This window comes from Megascapheus bottae, chromosome 16 (genome assembly GCF_031878675.1).
Source record: "Megascapheus bottae isolate mThoBot1 chromosome 16, mThoBot2.hap1, whole genome shotgun sequence".
NCBI classification, from domain to species: Eukaryota; Metazoa; Chordata; class Mammalia; order Rodentia; family Geomyidae; genus Megascapheus; species Megascapheus bottae.
The window spans coordinates 30,181,023-30,203,667 of NC_143524.1; the positions used below are offsets into that span (position 1 = coordinate 30,181,023).

General features: G+C 36.4%; 1 protein-coding gene across 2 annotated transcripts in view; it reads right to left on the bottom strand.

The window, feature by feature from the left end:
- The window catches only part of Prmt3 (protein arginine methyltransferase 3), an 80,806-nt gene that overhangs the window by 19,375 nt on the left and 38,786 nt on the right, over positions 1–22,645 (bottom strand). Inside the window, exons 12-14 of one of the 2 annotated variants that reach the window (XM_090348000.1) lie at positions 13,792–13,979; positions 13,009–13,067; positions 11,747–11,832 (exon numbers count right to left, since the gene is read on the bottom strand). In XM_090348000.1, the coding sequence (XP_090204126.1) occupies positions 13,041–13,067; positions 13,792–13,979 (215 nt within the window). In that variant the 3' untranslated portion in view covers positions 11,747–11,832; positions 13,009–13,040. Of the gene's footprint in view, positions 1–11,745; positions 11,833–13,008; positions 13,068–13,791; positions 13,980–22,645 lie in introns of those variants that run through there. The other variant, XM_090347998.1, reaches the window with a different exon arrangement.

The following is a 22,645-nucleotide window of genomic DNA, read 5'->3' on the forward strand; positions in this document are numbered from 1 at the left end:
AAATATGATACTGGTAAACTTGGGTCCAGTGGGTCTTAGCACAAAGCTTTTAACCACAGTGTTACCACTGTAAATGTTTCTCTTTGAATTTATGTCCATCTGTTTAAAAGAGAACTGGTTTTCAGAACACTTCCTTGCATCTTAATTTTTTCTCATCCAGTTTTCTTAAAAAAATAAAGATGAACTGCCTGATTTGTTTTGGTATTACAAAGCACATTCCCATATATATTGATTTGTTTTTCTATCACGTCATACACATCTATTGTTTAGACATATTAGGTACTTTAAGGTTTTTAGGAGATCTGGATGCCAATATTCAGAATGGTTTTTGTTAGGACAAAAGAAATCTGAACTGAAGAAATCTGTCAGGACAAAAGAAATCTAAACTGGGAAGATTATTTTCTTATAGGTCATTACTTCAGGGATAACTGACTGAATCAAAGAGAAAAAAATACCTGGTCAAACTCATTTACCATCACTACCTAATAATGCTAATTGGCAGCCTTTGTGATGAGACTAGGTCAAACTGCCATGACAGCTCTACACAAGTCCATGACTATTGACTATTTGATAAATAAGCCATTTGTTTCTTGCTCGTTGCTATGCTAGAGCTAGACACTCTAGCTCTGCTCGAGTGTGATTATTTCTGTCATAACTTATTATGACACTGATTTCAAGCATGACCTGATGCCCATCTAGAATGAAATGAGTACCACGTTTTTTTACAGATTTTAAATCTACTCAAGTTGTTTCAGAAAAATTTGATATTTATATCCTCTTAAATATATAACTCAACCTGGTTTTAGAACCAGTAGTAATTAATTTTTGTAAAAATGCAGATCTGCTTGCTTAGCGAGTGCAAGGCCTCAAGGACAAACCTCAGTACTGCCACAAAACAAAATGAAAACAACAACAACAACAACAAATGAACCCAAACAACAAGATAGATTTAGTGGCTTTTAGAAAAGAATAGGATGAATAAATTACTATTTGTAGACAACTTATTTTTTTTTAACTTCAGAATTCCTCATTTTGTGTTTTCACTCTGAATAGATACAGTGACTTAAATATTAGGAGATGATCTTTTTCTATTTTACTAAATTTATATATACTTCAAAGGTAACAAAGTGGTAAATGTAACTGATGTTCAAAAAATTATTTCTTCATGAATGTTTTAAGAAGAGGGTATAAATCCATTCTTCAATTAAATGAAGTATGAATCGAAGAATTTGGGATTTTTACAATGGCTACACTTCTCTGGCACATAAGACTTTTTGGGCTTGAAAGAATTGAAAGTTAAAGAAAACCAAGTGATATAAATTGTATAGGTTATATTGAGAGTTGCACTTAGACTTCAGTCAACTATAAAAACATTTGGAACTACACATATAAAGTAATAAGACAAAGTTTCATGAAGTATTCAATCATACAGGGAAGAATACAATCAAAATTACTCTGGAATCAGGTTTGGTGGCTCAAGCATATAATTCTCACTACCAGGGAGGCATGGATTAGAAAGGTCTCTGTTTGAGGTCACCATGGGCCTAAAATGAGATACAACCTTGAAAATCATAGAAAAACGGATCTGAAGCCAGAGCAGTGGCTCACGCCTGTAATCCTAACTACTCAGGAGGCTGAGATCTGAGGATCAAGGTTCAAAGCCAGCCCGGGCACTAAAGACCTTGAGACTCTCATTCCAATTAACTACTAGAAAAGTAGAAGTGGTGCTGTGACTCAAGGGGTAGGACGGTAGCCTTGAGCTGAAGAGTTCAGGGACAGTGCCCAGGCCATGACCATGAATCTGACAAAATGAAAACAAAACAAAACAAAACAAAAAAAACCCCACACAAACAGAAAAAAGGTCCTGAAGGCATGGTTTGAATACTGGAGCACCTGCCTTGTAATTGAAGCCCTGAGTTCAATCTCCATCCTAAGAGGAAAAAAAGAAAAAAAAAAATCACACAGGAAAATCCCTTAATATTTTTTTGGCTGAGCTCAGATAGAGTAAACAGTATATTACAAATCACCAGTTATATTAAGAATGCACAGCTGGGAGTTTGGCCTAGTAGTAGAATGCTTAACTAGCATGCACAAAGACTCAGGTTTGATCCTCAGTACCACATACATAGAAAAAAGCTGGAAGTGGTTCTGTGGCTAAAGTGGTAAAACTGTAGCCTTGAGAAAGCCTAAGGACAGTGCTCAGGCACTGAGTTCAAGCCAGGACTGGCCAAAAAAAAAAAGTGTCTCAGGTCCTTAAAAAAAAAAAGAATGCATGCTTTTTGTATGGAAGATACTTTATATATGGGTAGAAAAATGGAACAAGACAACTTGATAGAACTTGCTTTGAAAGGGGCTGGGAGAAAAAGGAGAATCGCAGAGTGATTGTGGTAATGAAGTATTATACTCATAACAGACTTGTTAAAATGAAATACCCTTGTACAACTAGTGGATATCACAACATCCAGAACTAAAAAAAGGTGTGCTTTTTTGTTTCCAGATGTGGTATCATGTAGCCCATGCTGACCTGAACTCACCATTCTCCTCCCCAAGCTCCCAGTAGCTGGGATTTCAGGCATGAACCATACCTAAATCGGAAAAAGAAATACTTTTTTTTTTTTTTTAAGAGTAGAGTGAAATGGGGTACAGCAAGATGCTTTCTCTAGACAAATACATATGAACTGATGGCAAGTTAGGAAATGGCCATTTATTATACTCATTTGGGATGACAGGTCAACTGTGGCTTCTCACAGATTTTACTCCTCTTACAGACTTTGTTTCCCGAGTAGTTTTAAGTTAACCTACATTAAGATACATTTGCTTAAAAGTAAGTTTTCAGAACCTGCTAACTTAAAAGAAACAGCCTAGGTTAAAAATATAGTCTAGTGAAGAACAATTTCTATAATTTTATGATTGTCTTAATCAACAGAAGCACAATATTTTGAAGTGAAAAAGCAAGAACACTTGGAGTTATCACTGTTAATTCTTTCTCTTATTCCTTTTTCATCTAATCTCATGTTCTCTTAATTATACCTCCTACATAATCCGTGAATATGACCACTTCTCCATTTCTACAAAAGCTATCTTTGTGTAAATCCCTGCTATTTCTAGCCTGAGACTATTAACCTCCCACATCCATTGTGGCTTTCTATTTGTTCTCCATATTCTAGTTATATAAAATTATGCCAAAGTAGGTTTTTTTGTTGTTGTTGTTGGGATTTTTTTTTGATCATGTTACTTTCTGCCAAAAGACCATCATAATTAACTTCCCACTGTTCTAAGGAAAAGATCAACTTACTAACTGGATCACATAGTAATTGTATATATATTTTTTTTTTTGCCAGTCCTGGCCTTGAGCTCAGGGCTTGAGCACTGTCCTTGGACTTTCTCAAGGCTAGAGCTCTACCACTTGAGCCTCAGCACCACTTCCAGCTTTTTTCCATGTATGTGGTACCAAGGAATCGAACCTGGGTCTTCGTGCATGCTAGGCAAGCACTTTAACAACTAGGCCAAACTCCCGGCCCAGTAATTGTATTTTTATTTATTTTTTGCCAGTCATGAGGCTTGAACTCAGGGCCTATGCAGCACTGTCTTTGGCTTTCTCAAGGCTAGAGATCTACAACTTGAGCCACAGCACCATTTTCAGCTTTTTGTATGTATGTGGTACTGAGGAATAGAACCAGGGTCTTTGTGCATGCTGGGCAAGCACTCTACCACTAGACCAAGTTCCTAGCCCTGTATTTTTAGTTTTTTGAGACATTAATATACTACGCATTAACTTGTAAGAGTTCATTTTTTCTCTTCATTTTTACCATAAGTTATTCCATTTTAGTTTTGTGTCATTCCTGGGGCTTGAACTCAGGGCCTGGGAGCTCTCTGGGTTTTTTTTTTTGCTCAAGGCTAGTGTTCTACCTCTTGTTGTTCAACAGTTCCAATTTTGGCTCTGGTGGCAGTTAGAGATAAGTCTCAGACTTTCTTACCCATGCTGGCTTCTACTGTGGTCTCAGCCTACTGAGTAGCTAGGAACACTGGTGTGAGTCACAGCCACAAGTGTTATTTTGTTGATGGCTAAAGATACAGACTATTTTGTTGGATGTTTGTGTTTCTTTTCTTCAAATCATTTGCCCATTTTTAATTGGATAATATTTTGGTTCTTTTATTCTGGATAGTAACACTGTGTCAGTTGTATAATTGCCAAATATTTTCTTCTCATTCTATAGGCTTTCTTTTCAATTCATGCATTGTCTCAGAAATTCAAATAGTCAAAGTTTTCTTTATCTGGCTTTCTCTCTTTTGATACAAATTGAATACCTACAATCAAGCATATTACTTTTCATTGCTTTTTCTTCTCCATAAGATTACACTTATTTATGCTAAACTCTACTGTTGCGAAGTATTGTGATTATTTTCAGTAGGTAGCTATTATAAAGAAGGATGCAGGGCTGGGAGTTTGGCCTAGTGGTAGAGTGCTTGCCTACCATGCACAAAGACCCGGGTTCGATTCCTTGGTACCACATACTTAGAAAAAGCCAGAAGTGGTGCTGAGGCTCAAGTGGTAGAGTTCTAGCCTTGAGAAAAATCCAAGGACAGTGCTCAGGCCCTGAGCTTAAGCCCAGGACTGGCAAAAAAAAAAAAAAAAAAAAAAAGAAGGATGCAATGGGCATTTTTGGAAAAGTCTTTTTGTGGAAGAAATTAATAAATTTCTTTGTTCTAATTTTTCACACAAAAATGCAATTCCTTTGTCTCTGTGCAACACATTTTTCCCACATTTCTTTGAATACTGTCAGAGATTTTAAGAATTACCCAACTATGGGAAATTTCAAATATACACACAATTATAGAACCTTTAGGTACCTATTGCCTATTATTGAACAGTATTTAGATGATCACTTGATCTTTTCTCCCCTAACTCTCCCTTTTCTGATCAAGTATTTTGAAGCACTACCTCTACATCATGTAATTGCTTCCCTATACGGTTCAGTTTGACACTCTTAAAAATAATGCCATCAGCTGGGAGTGTGGCCTAGTGGTAGCATGTTTGCCTAGCATGCACAAAGCCCTGGGTTCAAATCCCCAGTACCACATACACAGAAAAATCTGGAAGTGGTGCTGTGGCTCAAGTGGCAGAGCACTAGCCCTGAGCAAAAAGTGTCCAAGAACAGTGCCCCGGCCCTGAGTTCAAGCCCCAGGGCTGGCAAAAAGAAAAAAAAAAAGAAATTATTTTTGGTAGCCACAATGGCCTTATATATTTTCTGAGAATAAATGAAGAAATAGAAGTGTTTCAACTACTGTCTAGATCTAGGTAGGAAAGTTCAGGTTTCAAAGAACAACAAAATGAGGATTGTGCTCTAAGTCATAAGGTCATTCACATAAGGAGAAACCCAAGTAAGACCAACTGTACTGGTAGAGTCACATAATTAGAAATTCTTCACCCCAGAAAGCAAGTTTACTTAATGAAGCCTATAAAAATATGCAGCAGATGTACCACTAAAATCTATGATGCAAGTTCAAAACAAATCTTACTATTTCTAGGCAGCACAGATGTGTTTTAATAATTAGTTTCTTTGGCTGATTAGGTTTGCAAGGTCAAAATTAGGTCAATTTATGCCAGATAGTACTGAGCTGATTTAATACTCAAGTATTAGTTTAGAACTAAGTTTCTACTACCAGAGACTTTTCTCGCAAATATTGGAAGAAGATTTAATAAACATAATTTTAAAATGAGTTCATCTGGAAGATTTTCTTTTCTTTAAAACATTAGAAAATTTAAAATGAAAATAAAAAGTACTATAACAATAAAAATTTGAGATATACACATTTCAATTTCATTTGATAACAATTGTATTGGTGTTAAATAAAATTGGTAACTCAAAGAATTGGTTAAAGGGATAAAAAAAATCTTAACTCTAAGGGAGGGGTGGGGGGAGGAAAAGTGGGAGAAAAACATGGGAAGGGGAAATAATGTTCAACAAGTAATTATCTATTTTCTGATGAATATAACTGTAATCCCTCTGTACATCACTCCAACAGTAAAATAAAAAAAAATCTTAACTCTATAAAACTTAAGTAGGAATTCTAGAACTGAAAAATACAATAACTGAAATAAAAACATTTACTAACTACTATCAACAGAAATTACATAGAAAATGATTAATGAATCAATTTTTCCTCCAGAAAATACTTTTCCACCTTCTTTCCCAGTCCCAGAACATCCTTTATTTCTGAATTTTAATCTTCATATTGATAATGAAAGGTACTCATTGCCTATCTCCTGTCATAAGCCTCTTCAGAGAAGGAAATAGGTCCTTTTTTTTTTTTTTCTTTTGGTGCCCAGGTAAAGTCAAGTGGTTGGCAAGTAGCATTGAATATTTGCTTATAAATGGAAGTACTTTTGATTAACAAACCCACCATTTACATACATAGTTCCATAAATCTAAAATAAAGGCCCTTATTTTAAGAGATCTTAAATAAGACTAGAAAGTAAATTTGTATTATTTATTTAATCTAGGAGTTCCTCTTCCAGTTAACTGTAATAAAAGAATAACTAGGAAAATAACATTTCTTTTTAAATGTTTAGAAACATAATAAGGACAGTTTGCATCAACTACAAACTGCTATGCAGTCATTATTTCAGAGAATGCAAATAGATAAAATTAAACTGGCAGAGAGCAAGGGAAGAGGTGACATTATTTCAAAAGAAACATACTCTTTACCTGACTTATGTAACTGTAACCCTTCTGTATATCAACTTTATAATAATAAAATATAAAAACAAAAAAGGTAAAATTAAGCAATTAAGAGATGGCATATCTACAATATTCAATAACATTCATGTTAGCATGTACTCTGATAAAGCCATCTTCAGTATTTCTGTTTTCAAGGTCAACTCATGTGTTACAGGGAAGCGTTACTAACAGTCATCTAATGTATACCTAGAATTATGAACATGAATGCTTTTTTTTGTGGGTCATGGGGCTTGAACTAGGCCTAGGCGCTGTCCCTAAGCTCTTCAGCTCAAGGCTACTGCCCTACCCTTGAGCCAAGACCCACTTCTCATTTTCTAGAGGTTAATTGGAGATAAGAGCCCTTTTGTGCCCGGGCTGGCTTTGAACCACAACCCTCAGCCTCCTGAATAGTTAGGATTACAGGCATGAGCCATCGTGCCGAGATGACAGTGAATATTTTTCTATCCTGGTGAGAAGTTTATGTGCAGCAGCCACTGTGGTGCTATCCACACACACATAGAGCAAGAACACTATACAATTAACAAATGATATTAAAAAAAACCTACCACATACAAAACAAAATAGGACTTACAAGATATAACTTTATAGTTCTCTATCTAATGTCCCTCATTATTTTTAATAAAAATATAAAATTTTAAATGTTATCAATTTTCTGTGGTATACACTGCGTGCGTGCGTGCGTGCGTGTGTGTGTGTGTGTGTGTGTGTGTGTGTGTGTGGTGGTGGTGGTGGTGGTGGTGGTGGTGGTGGTGGTGGTAATGGAGCCTGCAAAGGAAAGATGTTTTTCAATAAAAGGTTCTAAAAACCTTAAGAAGCTTTCTAAAGGCACTATCAGTCTAGAGCACACAAGCTATTGACATTAAATCCAAAGGAGGTATTGTTAGCATCTTGTTACTGTGAAAAATCCAATTTTTTTCACAGTTTTAATCAAGCTAAAAATTTAGAAGCTCGTTAAGAAATAAATGGTTGTGTATATTTAAACATGGGCTTAAATATCAGAAATTATCGTAGCTCTGTAATCAAGCCTCAAGCATAAAAACAAAAAAAATAATGTAGTATATGTGAAGGTTTGTACTTATTTCCAGGACAAATCCTGATATTATGCATTTTTAAAAAATTCTTTATTATTGGGGTAATGTATAGAGGGGTTACAGTTACATTTGTCAGACAGTAGGTGCATTACTTCTCCCACATTGATACCCCTTCTCATGTTTTTGTCCCCATTTCCTTCTCCCCATCCCCTCCCAATCTATGCATTGTATGTAAAAGTCCCTAATTATTTCCCCCTTCCTTCTCTAGTTTTTTTTTTTCTCTATCCCTTCACCAATACATTAACTCTTCTGACAACACAGAGGGAAACTAAATTCCAATTAAGCACTCATCCCTTTTAACATTTCTGCTGTAAATTTTTCTTTGTTATAATGGTAGCTAATTTAACTATTCAAAGAGAACTTAGCATCTATGGTATTCTAACAGCTCCAGAAGGTTGGCAGGGAATCAGGAACTGGCATCATATCAAAAAGCAAAAGAGATGATCTGTGCATAGCCGTGGTTAGCTGGAACTCACAATAGTGAAACTCCAGTAAGAGAATTAGACCACAAAATTTTACTCATGTCAGGCTCCTGATAGAAAAAGCAGGCCAACCAAATGAAACGCTGCCCTAAGGAATGAAATCAGAAGCTACACTTTTTTTTAGTGTGCTGACACTGGGGTTTGATGTAAATAAAGGCCTGGACTATTAACCCTTAGCTTTTTTGCCCAAGGGTAGCATTCCACTATTTTAACCACAGCTCCACTTCTGGGTTTTCGGTGATTAACTGAAAGTAACAGTCTCATAGACTTTCTTGCCTTGGCTGGCTTCAAATCTACCATTCTTAGACCTCAGCCTTCTGAGTAGCTAGGTTTATGGGCATGAGCCACTAGCGCACAAAAGAATTTATGCTTTTTATTTGCTGAAAATATGAGAGAATGTTACATTGAGAATGTTACATCTTTCATCAAACAACTCTCTTCTATTTTTGAGGAATGTGTATAATTTACACTGATCTATTCTCCCCATTTCAATGCAACCTAGACCTGTAAAAACTATGGAAAACTTTTATATGAAACAAATTTCAGATCTGTCTTAATGCCACATCAGTATCTGTAATATCTTATTTTATAAGTTTTTTAAAAATGTTTTCTTGGTAGTGTATACAATCCTAATAGTTTTCGTGGGTTGGGTAAGCAAATAGTAAAGAAAGCTTCCCATGAATCAATGATTTTTATTCTTTTTTTTTTTTTTGCTAGTCCTGGGGCTTGAACACAGGGCATAGGCACTGTCCTCGTGCTCTACCACTTGAGCCATAGCACCACTTCTGGCTTTTTCTGGATATATGGTAACCAATGAATCGAACCCAGGGCTTCATGCAGGCTAGGCAAGCACTCTACCACTAAGCCAAACTCCTGGCCCAACAATTACTCCTATTCTTCATCAATAAAATGGGAACATTAGCACTCACTTTGAATGGCTGTAAGAACTAAAAGAAAGGGAGCTTTTCAAAATGTAGTATGTTACTTGATGTTCAATGGCTGGTAGATGTTATCACAAGAGGGCATTACTGACCAAAAATTCTGAGATGAGTTAACAGAGTTACAAGCTACAATCTCTTTATCTTCAGTATTTGGCATGTTTCCATAAACATGGATTGAAACAACACTTCTTTTTAAGATGATTTGTAGAACTATGCTACTCAGAAATGATCAAACAAATGAACTCTCCAACCTCCTTCCACCTTCTTCTGAGACCTCTTCTTCATTCCTAACGTTTGTTTTGTTTTCTTTTTTCTTGTCAGTCACGGAGCTTGAACTCTAGGCCTGGGCACTGTCCCTGACCATTTCTGCTCAAAGTCACCACACTGTCCCTTGAGCCACCATGCCACATCGGTTTTCTAGTGGTTAGATGGAGGTAAGAGTCTCACTGTGATCCTCAGATCTCAGCTTCCTGAGTAGCTAGGATTACAGTTGTGAGCCACTGCGCCTGGCTCAGGCTTTCTATAAATACAATTCAGCTAAGTTGAGAAAATATAAACTTTACTTAATGTACACTCGTTCAAGAACATAATTTTGTTTCAAATACATTTTTCTTTTCTTTCTTTTTCCTTTTTTCTTTCTTTTTTTTTTTTTTTTGCCAGTCCTGAGGCTTGAATTCAGGGCCTGAACACTGTCCTTGGGCTTTCCTCTACCCACCACTTGAGCCACAACATCACTTCCAGCTTTTTCTATGTCTATGATACTGAGGCATAGAACCTAGGTCTTTGTGCATGCTAGGCAAGCACTCTACCACTAGGCCAAACTCCCAGTCCTCAAATACATTTTTCTTATGGAACTCTTAATTGTTTTACTTTAAAATATAAATTAACTAAGCAAAAGACACACAAATAGAGTTTTTCACATTTCCATTCATTTTATATCTGTTCTAACTTATGTCAAGTGCACTGGAACGTGGATTTGAAATAGTACTCAACAATACTGGTGATATGACAAATAATTTCTATGATTTTCTTTATAGACTGATCAATTTTTATTAACCACGATTGTTTCTCTTAAAATTCCTAAGAATTATTAATATCAAAATATGGTAAAAGCTAGATGGAGTTTAAGGCCAGCCTAGGAGACTGAGACCCAATCTCAAAACATCAAACAGGATACAAATGCCAGTGGCTCACTCCCCTAATCCTAATTACATGGGAAGATGAGGAAGAAAAGTTTATGAGCACTCTTCTCAACTCATACCCATAGGGTACAATGGCATGCCCTGATATCCTGGACTCACAGAAGGTTGAGATTGGAACGACTATGGCTCCAAGACAGCCCTCCAGAGTAAAGCTCAAAGACTCCCTCTGAAAACAAAAAAATTGGGTGTGGTCGTTTCAGCAAGTGAGACCCTAAATTTAATTACTGCAAAAAAAGGTCTGGAGGTATACCTCAATGGTGGACTACCAGCCTAGGAAGTACAAGGCACTGAATTCAAAAGCCCAGTTCTGCCAAAAAAGAACAGAAAAGCGCTCCACTAGGAGGTCTAATTTTTCTAAAACCCATACTTTTTCTTGTATGCCAAGCTGCTTCCTAAAAGAAACATAAATCAATATCAGCTCCTGCTTATTTTTCATAAATAAGTATAAAGCATTAGATCATATATATATATATATATATATATATATATATATATATATATATATAAAGTGTTAAGAGTTGCTGGAAGGAGTAAGATAAAATTTTTTTTTTGCCAGTCCTGGGCTTGAGCTCAGGGCTTGAGCACTGTCCTTGGACTTTCTCAAGGCTAGCACTCTACCACTTGAGCCTCAGCACCACTTCCAGCTTTTTGCTATGTATGTGGGGTACTGAGGAATCAAACCCGGGTCTTCGTGCATGCTAGGCAAGCACTCTACCACTAGGCCAAACTCCTGGCCCCAAGATATAAATTTTTGTCTTTGAAGAGGAATTTGAATGCTCTTGATTAATTCTAAGATTGATAATAATTTGATTTAAAAAGATAAAAATTATGTAGGCATAATTTCCTACTGTGTTTGTCTATTAAACTAACCCAACTTTCTTTTAGTCTACTCACCTATTAAATAAGATCTGTTCAGTGGCTTGCTAAAGCAAAAATAGACTGTCAAAAGCAATAGTTACTTTCATTTATCAAAAGCCAGATAATTAATTCATTAGCCTGCCAGTCAATTACACTGCTAGTAAATTCATGAAAGGAGACTGGGTGTAACTGGCTCATGCTTGTAATTCTAGTTACTCAGGAAGTTGAGATCTGATATTACAGTTTAGAAAGCCAATTCTTGCAGGGAAGTCTGTGAAACTCTTAGCTCCAAAAGGCCAGAAGTGGAGCTGTGGTTCAAGAGGCAGAATGTTAGCATTGAGCAAAAAAGCCTAGTGACAGAGCCCAAGCCCTGAGTTCAAGCCTCAGGCCTAGCACAACAAAACAAATAAAAAATAGAAATAGCTTACTGTGCACATGGATGACTTTGTGATCTTCATGGTAAAATCTGATGAAAACTCCAAATCTGAGATAGATGTAGTATGGCAATCTATATGCTACCCATTATAAAGAAGAGAAAGAAAGAAATTAGTTTAAAACTACTATAAAACTACTAAAAATAAATTAATTTTACACACACATACACACACACACACAGGATTGCTGTGTACTATTGTGCAAATTTGGATTATTTATAGACCATTTTAGACCTTTTTCCAAATATAAGGATTACTAACATTACTATTCAACTTTTCTTTAAAGAAAATTAGCACCTTTTACTTGACTTCTTATAAACAACCGTATGTATTAAGTTGTGGCTCTGATTTGCTAGTTCTTCTAAGGCATACAAAAATACTTTCAAATAACAATATTTTTCTGTCATACCTTTCCTATAAGTCATCTGTAATCACCATCAATATTTTTAATAAGGATGAGCAACTCTAAAGCACATGCTAATAAAAGGAAAAATGTTTTAGCAATTCATTTAGGCAAGTTTATTAGACAAACCACCATAATGCAAACTGAATAGTAAAACTGTAAAGATTCAAGTCAGGGAAAAAAATAGCCAATTATCTTTGGTTTTGCACCTTGCGCTAGTCCAAATTCATGTTGAAGACCACTGCTGAGTTGTGATGTGTAGACTAAATAATAACTCAGTGAAAGAATTCAAATAACCACATACCTGAGGCATGAATAAAGTTTCAAAATAAAATAGAGTTAAATGCAAATACCTTTTATATGTAAGGCAGGAACACAGAACAAATGACACTTAAATGTTTATAATGATTTTATTTTAAAATGTACACTTATAAAATCTGTTCTTCAACCCTAAACTTTTCATTTTAGTTATTGTTCACAGCAGTTCTGGAGATTAAACAAAAAGATCACTACAGAGAGAGAGAGAGAGACACAGGGAGAGGGAGAGAGGAAGGGAGGGAGGGAGAGAAAGAAGCACTCCCCTCTTCTTGCTCTGCCTTTACGCTAGGTTAGCTGAAATTGTACATGCCTACTCTGAGCCCAAGTGCTCACCTAAATCCCTTTCAGTCAGTGTACCAGAACAATGAAAAACCCAACAGTCATCATTCAGGTTGTTGTTTTGGGTTTTTTCCCTTTAAGTTAAATGCAACTTAATTAGGTTTGTTCCTGTTGAGAAACATTATGCTTATTATTCTGTAATAATTTTAATACTTTACTTAAGAACTTTAATAAAAATGCTTAATCTGTTTACTTACTATCTACTTAGTGCAGAAAGAAACATGACTTCTCAGTAAAGAATTATTAGCAAAACCATCTAGAATTAAAAATGTGAATGAGATAAGTTAAACTGCATGAGACACATGATAGGGATAAATAAGCTGCTGGGGGAATAGAGGGGAAGTCAGAATAAAGCCCAGAAGGGTCGGTGAGGCACATGTGACAATACAGGCAACAAATTTTTTCCTTCATTGAGTCAGTGAATGGGAATGATTCAAGCAGTTCAAGAGTCAGAATTGAAGATTATTAAAACTGAGTAAAAAGAACTTAAATATACACATAGAAGCAATTTCAAAGGGATAGCAAAGTCAAGTGTAAATAATTACAACCTAGAGTTGCTTGAGACTAAAGTTTGAAGACATCTACATTTAAAATGAACCCCTAGATGGTCCTGTATATCACCACATCCTTGGACTCAACCAATTGTGGACTGAGTATTTTTAAAATATTGCAGCTTTACTGAATATTTATAGAAATTTATTGACTGTTAACTGAACAATACAGTATAACTCTTTACATAGCATATATATTTCATTAAATATAAGTAACAAAAATTGTTAAAAAGTCTATGAGAGGATGTGTATAGGTCATATGCAAAGACTATGCCATTTTTCTTAAGGACTTTTTCTTGGACTTGGGTGTTTGTAAGGCATCCTGGAACCCAAATGCCCAAATTAACTGAGAAATGACTGTTATTTCAAATAATAACTAAGAAAAAAAGGCAATATGTTTATAAAACCAAAAATTGGTGAAACACTTACCTTAATACTGCAAGAGTCTGAAATAAGAGTCTTTGGATCTAACACTTCCACAATAGCTTCTGGAATAACTGCCTTCTTCATGCAAGACATGTTGAACCCGTAGACATCATCCCAGAAAGCAATTCTTTCAGCATGCTTATCCACATCACTCACTGCTACTAGGTTGATGGTACAAAGGTCAGGGTAGACTGCAACCAACAAAATGCCCAACAACGCAGTTATGTTTCTTTCATGAGAGAATATATTTTTTAAAAGGCTAAACATAAATGCCAAATCCACCAGTGTATTTACTAGCAAGGGTGATTAAAAAAGATAGAAGGTCAGGGAAAACAACCAAGTTCCCTCTTGTTGGCATACTTTATTATCATGGTAGCAAAACTAAATTATAAATCCCACCTATGAGCCTCCGTTAAAATAAATTTGAAATGAATATGCAATTAATATGAGAACTTAAAATGTGCCATCTTAAAAAAGGTACTCTTGGCTAACAACTCAGGAGGCTCAGATCTGAAGACTGTGGCTCAAAGCCTGCTTGGGCAGGAAAATCCATGACATTTTTATCTCCAATTAACCACCAAAAAGCTGGAAATGGAGCTCTGGCTCAAGTGGCAGAGTGCTAGCCTTGAACAAAAAAGTTCAAACTCTTAATTCATGCCTCAGGACAGACTAAAAAACAGTACCTCTTTATTCACATATCCTCTAAAATATGTAGAAATGATCAAATTAGTTAGGAAGACACAACACATAAAAAATGATGTAATGGAATTTAGTTGTACACAAGTCCAGTTCATACAATCTTTTTTTAATATAATAAGAGGTATTTACAAGCATTACATAGGTGTCAGGCATGTGTGCCTGCCTGAAAACTGTGAACACATATCCCTACCCTTAAGAAACTTAATTTAATGTGACAATATAGTATGATTTTTCTTTTTGACAAGTAAATAAAAAAACTAACTTCAAATCTCAACTTGGAGTTGACTCCTGGATTGAAATATAAATCACAGATTTCTTTACTAACAAAAAGCAAATATATCAAAGAAATAAAAAAATTCCAATATTGTCAATTAGCCTAGGACTTAAACCCTCAAACTTTGTTTATATCTACAGTATTAGAAATTTTATTACTTGGTGACAACAGCACTAAATTTTCTTCCAAACAAAACTCAAAGTAAGGTATCTTGGCATCAAAACAACTGCTTCTCAACCCACTTTGTGAGATATCCACAAAGAAGAAAAAAATATCACTACATGACTGGTAGATTTCTCAATTCATCCCCACAGAGTCTGTGAGAGAGCCTGTGTTATTTCCGTTCTCTCCTTCCATCACAAACAGGTAATGCTTCCTGACTGGGTTTAAATTGATGACTGGGACAAATTCTTACTGGTTTGTTATTTGGGATGCTAACACAGCAAGGGATCAGCCATAAGGAAATATGTATTTAACTTTGGAAGGAAATCTGTAAGATAATGAACCCTAAAAAGAAAGGATTCTGAAGCATTAGCTATTTGTTAGCTTTTTCTATGACCTTCATTGGCTTTTGCCATGCTGTGTCCTGAAATTTAATCCTCATGGAATACTACAGAAGAGGCTTAAATAAGCAAATGCGGTCTTTTTTTTGGGGGGGGGGTAAACTCATTATTTTAGGTTTTGTGGGCTATATGAATGTTGGTGAAATTACTGGCTTCCTAGAAAGACAGCCAACAGATTTGGAGCTCTTTACAACAAATACATTAGACAAAGGTATAATATCCAATATACACAGGAGCTCAAGAAACTAATCCCTCTCAACACTAATAATGATGTGGGCAAGAGAGCAAAGGCCAAACTTCTCAGAAGAAGTAAGAATGGCAAAGAAACAGATAAGGAAATGCTCATCATCCCTGACCATAAAGGAAATGCAAATCAAAACAACTCTGAGATTCTATCTCACACCAGTAAGATTGGCCAACATGAGTTCAAACAACAAATGTTGGGGGGATGAGGGTTGGTAAAGGAACCCTATTGCACTGTTGGTGGGAATGTAAAACTAGTACAACTACTCTGCGCAGCAGTCTGGAGGTTCCTCAAAAAATTATACATAGACCTAAAACTAAGCTATAACCCAGCCAGCCATACTACTCCTGGGCACCTACCCAGAACATCATGAGTTGGATATCAGAAAGACACTTGCAGGGGCTGGGAATGTGGCTTAGTGGTAGAGAGCTTGCCTAGGATGCATGAAGCCCTGGGTTTGATTCCTCAGTACCACATAAACAGAAAAAGCCAAAAGTGGCACTATGGCTCAAGTAGTGAGTGCTGGCCTCAAGCAAAAGAAGCTCAGGGACATTGCCCAGGACCTCAATTCAAGCCCTAGGACTAGTGAAAAAGAAAACGATACCTGCACACTCATATGGATTGCTGCCCTATTCAAAATAGCCAAAATATGGATACAGCCTAGATACTCCACAATAGATGAGTGGATGCTTATACACAGCGGAATTTTACACAACCCTCAGAAATAAAATTATACCATTTGCAGTGAAATGGATGGAAGTAGAACAAATTATGCTAAGTGAATTAAGCCAACCTCAATGGTACAATCTGAGGAAATCAGATCTAAAGTACACTGTGATACGATAATTATACATGAGTCTAGACACTTACACAAAGTAAGGCAATAATGCCTACCTGTCTCTTCCTACCTACGGATAGATGGATGGATGGATGGATGGATGGATGGATAGATAGATAGATACATAGATAGATAGATACCAAAACTAACTCCAAAACAAGGAAACAAGTGATCTTAACATATATATAATTTTGTTGATGATTGTCTTGTGTACACTTTTTTTTTCAGATTGTAAAAATGGTCCCTGAATCAAATCCAATTTGCTGCCTATGTTTTATAAAATAACATTCAATTAGAACACCACCATATTTATTTGTTTACATATTATCTATGGCTGTACTGTTATAATAATAGGGTTGAATAGTAGAAGAGAGATCATATGGCCTATGAATCCAAATATACAACTAGCTTTTCTGACTCTACTTCAAGTGATACAACATTATGTATACTATGAAGAAAAATGACAATTTTTTCTTATGAAAATATTGCAACTTATCGAAAGCAACAGAATAACTATGAAATTGTACTGATAATAGGAAACAAAGAGGTATATTTTACTTTTTCTAGTGCTGAGATCTATTTTCTAAGCTGATTCTATTTCACAAGGAGAAAAATGATAGTTTTGTGTTTTAGAAATTAGAAACAAGCTGAGCATGGTGGCTCATGCCTGTAATCCTAGATACTCAGGAGGCTAAAATCTGAGGATCCCGGTTCAAAGCCAGCCTGGGCACTGAAGAACGTGAGACTATTATCTCTAATTAACCACTAGAAAATGGGAAGTGGGACTGTGGCTCAAGAGGTAGGGTGGTAGCCTTAAGCTGAGGAGCTCAGGAACAGCATCCAGGCTCAAGAGTTCAAGAATGACAAAAACAAATAAATAAAAAAATAAAAATAGAAACAAAATGATTTTTAAAAATCTCTTGGTAAGATTTGTAAATACTCATGAACATTTGTAATCACAGTTATAGTTTCACACAGCTGCCTAAATTCTAGGCTCCCTGACAGAATTGTGAATGAATAATCCTTATTTTCACATTCTGACACATTTGTCATTTGAATTTTTCAGATAGAAGCTATAATTAAATAATTATTCTGTTTGTAGGTGAAATTAACAAAGCACTTACTGGACAAAAGAAACCTCTTAACAGACCATTTATACATTCCTGGCTTTGACATCTGTGTCCTTCTCGATTCACTGCCCAGAATTCATTTGTCACTACAACAGCTCACTATGATGGGAAAGCCTTTATCTCTCAGAAATGTCTCAAAAAAAATTTTGGACAATAATGGATGCGATGCACAAGGACACAATTTCTAGTAAAACACAAGCATCTTGCTTGTATATAAATAGGGGGAAAAAAGAAGATATTTTGCCTAAATAAACAGTGCTTTTAAAACACATAAACAATATACCAAGATTTAGTGAAGTAACCACCAAAGATGTAAAAGGCTCAACTTATATGTATAAAAAGAAATGTACAATAAGTCAAATAAGCTTAGACGGCTTCCAATTTCTATGTCAAGTGTATCTTTAAAAATTAGATATTAATTGGAAATTGATCCCAGGTTTCCATTCTCAATTTACAAAGAGTGACTGGGCCCATAAAACTTAGCGAGGCTAACATGTACCTACCTGTAATGTGCTTTGAAAAATTAGTTACTCAAAAAGGTAGAAAACGATCTTAGTAAAACACTCCTGAAAAAAGCCATAGTAAGAAATGTGAAAAAAGTAAAGCTGAAGATGAGGAAGTAGACAGTGAAAAAGAAACTGGTAAAGGAAAACATTGAACACTATGACAGCCACAATGGCTGTTAATATTTGATAGAAAACAAGAGAGGATAGAAAAGGTGAGGTGTTACATAAAAGACAGGGACAGGTGTTAATACTACAGTGCTTACATTCACTTAACTTTTATGTGTATAAAGCTAATTAATTATAGTTAGAGAATTAACATTCACTGAACAACTTACATTAACCATTTTTAAACGATCATTATAGCTTCACCATAATCATCATTGTACAGAGAAGGAAACTGAAGTTCAGAGAGGTAATTGGCAAAAATTACTACTCCCCATCAGCCAACATAACAACCAGTCATCTGATGAGCAAATTCATCTTAAAGTCTGCCTATGTAATCCACATTCTTTCTATTCAGCATGCTGTCACATTTGATACAGTTCAAATGGAAGACAGAAGAGCCTTGTCTTCTTAAAGCAAATGGGTACTGTAGCAAGAAAAAAAAAGAAAATGGATTGAGAAAGATCATATATTGATAAAATTTAATAAACTCAGAAAAATGGAAATGTTCAGCCCTATTTCTTTTACTCTCAGTGAAGGGGTGACATGATAAGGGCAAAACAAATCAGTAAAGAGAAGCAGCAGAGCAGAAATGAGAGGTATAAAATGCATAGCTCAGTATGCAGAGAAACAAACAACTACAAACATACATTTGCAAATCTGGAGGGGTTTTTTTGTTGTTGTTGCAGTTTCTTATTAGCATAGAATGTACTCCAAACTCTTGGAGAGAAACATGGTGTCCATCAGCTATGGAAGCAGAAAACGACAGAAATCTATTTTTCCTTTCTCTCTCATGGGTTAGGCATTGGCATACCACTGAGGCTCCACTAATGATATGCATCAAAAGCTATGTCTACGTTTCAGGGGCAGCACTGTCTATGTTAGGAAGATCAGCTAAAGGTACTGCTATCATTTCTAAGATGTCCCATTGGCAGCGTTGAGCACTGTTCCAAGCAACACAACCTTTTAGTCTGATTTCCAGTTTTCACATTTTGTAAGATACTCTCTTCTTTCAATAAATTCTTGTTTTGGTCCTGATGGATTTACATTTCTTAAAACAAGTTCATGGATTGATACAAAAGAAAATAGACACTTAAATTCTTAATAACAGAACTCCTTAGACAGTTTGCTTTTCCCAGCCATGCTGGCACCTGGATCTCACATTCCTAGTCCACAGGGAATCTGTGGTTTACAAAGTAAAAAAATAAAAATTTCAGTTCATAAGCATCTGATGAGAAGAGGATCTGAACACATATAGATACATACACATATACATGTTCATACCTACATAAGTGAAAAGTCCTGTGGGATGATTATGATGGTTTTCATAAAGATAAATTAGAAATGCCTTAGAACGTAGTTATATTAATACTACTGCACTATACTGGACAAACAATTCTCAATTTTGTGTTTACTAAAGTGTAACTTGAAGAAAATAAGTTTAGTTCTGACTTCTGAGGGTAGAAAACCCTCTTGGATCTATACATGTAACAAAAGGCACATTTATCTCTAGTAGCATAGAAGATGCTGTCATTAAAGGCTCCTCGCTAGTCTTTCAAAATTTCATGATTTTATAAGTTATCAATGATTCATGATTGGCTTCAGGAAAATAAATTATTTCTGTATACTCTAAAGTAAGCAATTTGAATCTGTCTACTCCTGACTGTGTCTACTTTGATTACATGATAAACGTGTCAGTTTCTACATTGAAAGTGACTCTTTCCCATTTGTAGTCAGTAGATATTTTGTGGTAAGGTTCAAATTTTTCAGTTCTAATTACTTATAACTGAAAAGACTGTTTCCTGTCTTCTTTAAAGGATTAGAGGCATAAAATAATTAAAACTATGAAGTATATGATGGTAGATGTAAAACACTAAGGCATGTAGAAAACTATTAAACAAAACAAACTCAGTAAAGTCATAAGATCAGGTTAATAAAAATCACCTATGATTTTTATACTAGCATCAGGGAACTGAAAAATCACAAACAGTTCCTTTTTTTTTTTTTTTGTGGGTCACGGGGCTTGAACTCTGTTCTTTAGCTCAAGGCTACTGCCCTACCCTTGAGCCACAGCCACACTTCCAGTTTTCTAGTGATTAATTGGAGCTAAGAGTCTCTTGGTCTTTAGTGCCCAGGCTGGCTTTGAACTGGGATCATCCTCAGATCTCAGCCTCCTGAGTAGCTAGGATTACAGGTGTGAGCACCTGCTACATTTCCATTTTTTTAAGAAAAAGAAAATCCAGTTGGCATCAGTGGCTCATGTCTGTGATCCTAGCTACTACTAAGGGAGCTGATATCTGAAGACTGTTGGTTCAAAGCCAGGATGGACAGAAAAAAGTCCATGAGATTCTTATCTTCAATTAACCAATCTGCTACCCAGACTTCATATAAAGCTACTATGATGAAGACATTAAGGCATTAGGTGTCGGGGTCTTTTGTCCCCGGTCCCTCTCCACCAGCAGGAGGGATAGGGAAAACACGCCCCGACGATGAGCCGAGAGAGGAGAGGGCCCACTGACCCACCCGACACCCAGCCCTCCTTCTCCGGAGGACAAACAGATGCGCCAGGCAGGTTTGCCAAGGCAGGAATCTCTAACCCCAAACCCCGGGACCAGGATGAACTGAGAGGGGAAAGGGCCCACTGACCTCATGCACCCAGCCCTCCTTCCTGGGAGGACAGACACATCAGGCAGGTTCCTCAAGGCAGGAACTCTAGCCCCCACACCCCCATTCAGGAAGTCCCTCCAGCTAATATACCCTCACTCTAGGTATCAGCAGAGAGTGATAAAGCAATAACACATTTGTAACCAATGGTAATCAAGTCTTGCACCTTGCCTTGTCTCTTGCCTCTCAGCAGAAAGTGATTACAATACCAACGATATAGTTCAAAGTTAGACATGGAGTTACTCGCTCCCAGCAATTAGGGAAAGAGCAGATTAAAGATCAAATAAAATGAATGGAGAAATAGCCCGGCAGTGGCTCACGCCAGCAATCCCAGCTAATCAGAAGGCTGAGATCTGAAGATCAGGGTTCAAAGCCAGCCTGGGTACTAAAGTCAGTGAGACTCTTATCTCCAATTAACCACTAGAAAACCGGAAGTGGTGCTGTGGCTCAAGTAGTAGAGCAGTAGCCTTGAGCTAAGGAGCTCAGGGACAATGCCCAAGCCCGGCATTCAAGCCCTACAACTGACCAAAACAAAACAAAACAAAAAAAAGAACAGAGGAACAGACCCACATGAATATGGTCAATTATCAAGTGATGCCAAGTGATTAATGAAAAAGATACTGGGAAAGAGTTTTAGGAAACAGCAACATACACAAAATTAACTTGAAGACAGAAAAAATAATCAGAAGACAGGAAAATTTGATGTACAGCTTTCGTAGATTAAATGGCCTCTGTTTTAGCTATCTTTTGTTTTATTTTGTATTCAGAGCCTTTGCTTGCTAGGCTGGGGCACTACTACTGATCATACCTCCAACCCTGTTTGTCACTGCTTACTTTTAGGATAAGTTCTCATTTTTATTCTGGGTGCAACTGAGCCACTACCCACCTCCTTCCTGTTATCCAACAACTTTCTGTTGTACTGTGATTCAAAGCAAATGCCCATATTCCAAGAGGATATGAGGATTATATCTAATTATATTAACAGGGTAAAGCTGGTTGCTCAAATGATAAGAGCACCAGCCCAATAAGAGTGAAGCCTTGAGGTCAAACCCCAGTACTGCCATTCTGCCCACTCCAAATATTACAAATATAGAAATATATAGCCAACTGTTGTAGGGTAACAATACACCTAAAAATTCTAGTCAGGTTTTAATGGGAGACATTAGGGATCCATTCAAATGCTATTATAAAAAGAACTATTGGGGCCAGGAGTTTGGCCTAGTGGTTAAAGTGCTTGCCTAGCATGCACGAAGACCCAGGTTCGATTCCTTGGTACCACATACACAGAAAAAAGCTGGAAGTGGTGCTGAGGCTCAAGTGGTAGAGCTCTAGCCTTGAGAAAGTCCAAGGACAGTGCTCAGGCCCTGAGCTCAAGCCCAGGACTGGCAATTAAAAAAAAGAACTATTGTCATAGAGAATTTTCTATGTACCCTGTATTTCAGTCTTAGGTGTTTCAACTGTGCCACAGCTGCCAAGGTAAGTTTGAAAAGAATGAATGGGAAGGAGGTATGACTACGCTCCAGTGCTCTGTCACTACTTCAGCCTCTTCCCTTTCCATTAATTATGGGCTGACTGTGGAAATCATTTGCTGATCCTAAAGCTTTGAGATAAGGTAGGTAGGGGTAAGTGAAGAGAGACATAGGCTATTCAATCTAACATTTTATATTTTTTTTCAAACTAGGGTTTGACTTAGAGCCTCATGCACATACATCTAATCCTTCAATTCAGTTTTAATGATTGGAATCAATAATCACATATGCTCCTATAGCTATGTTCC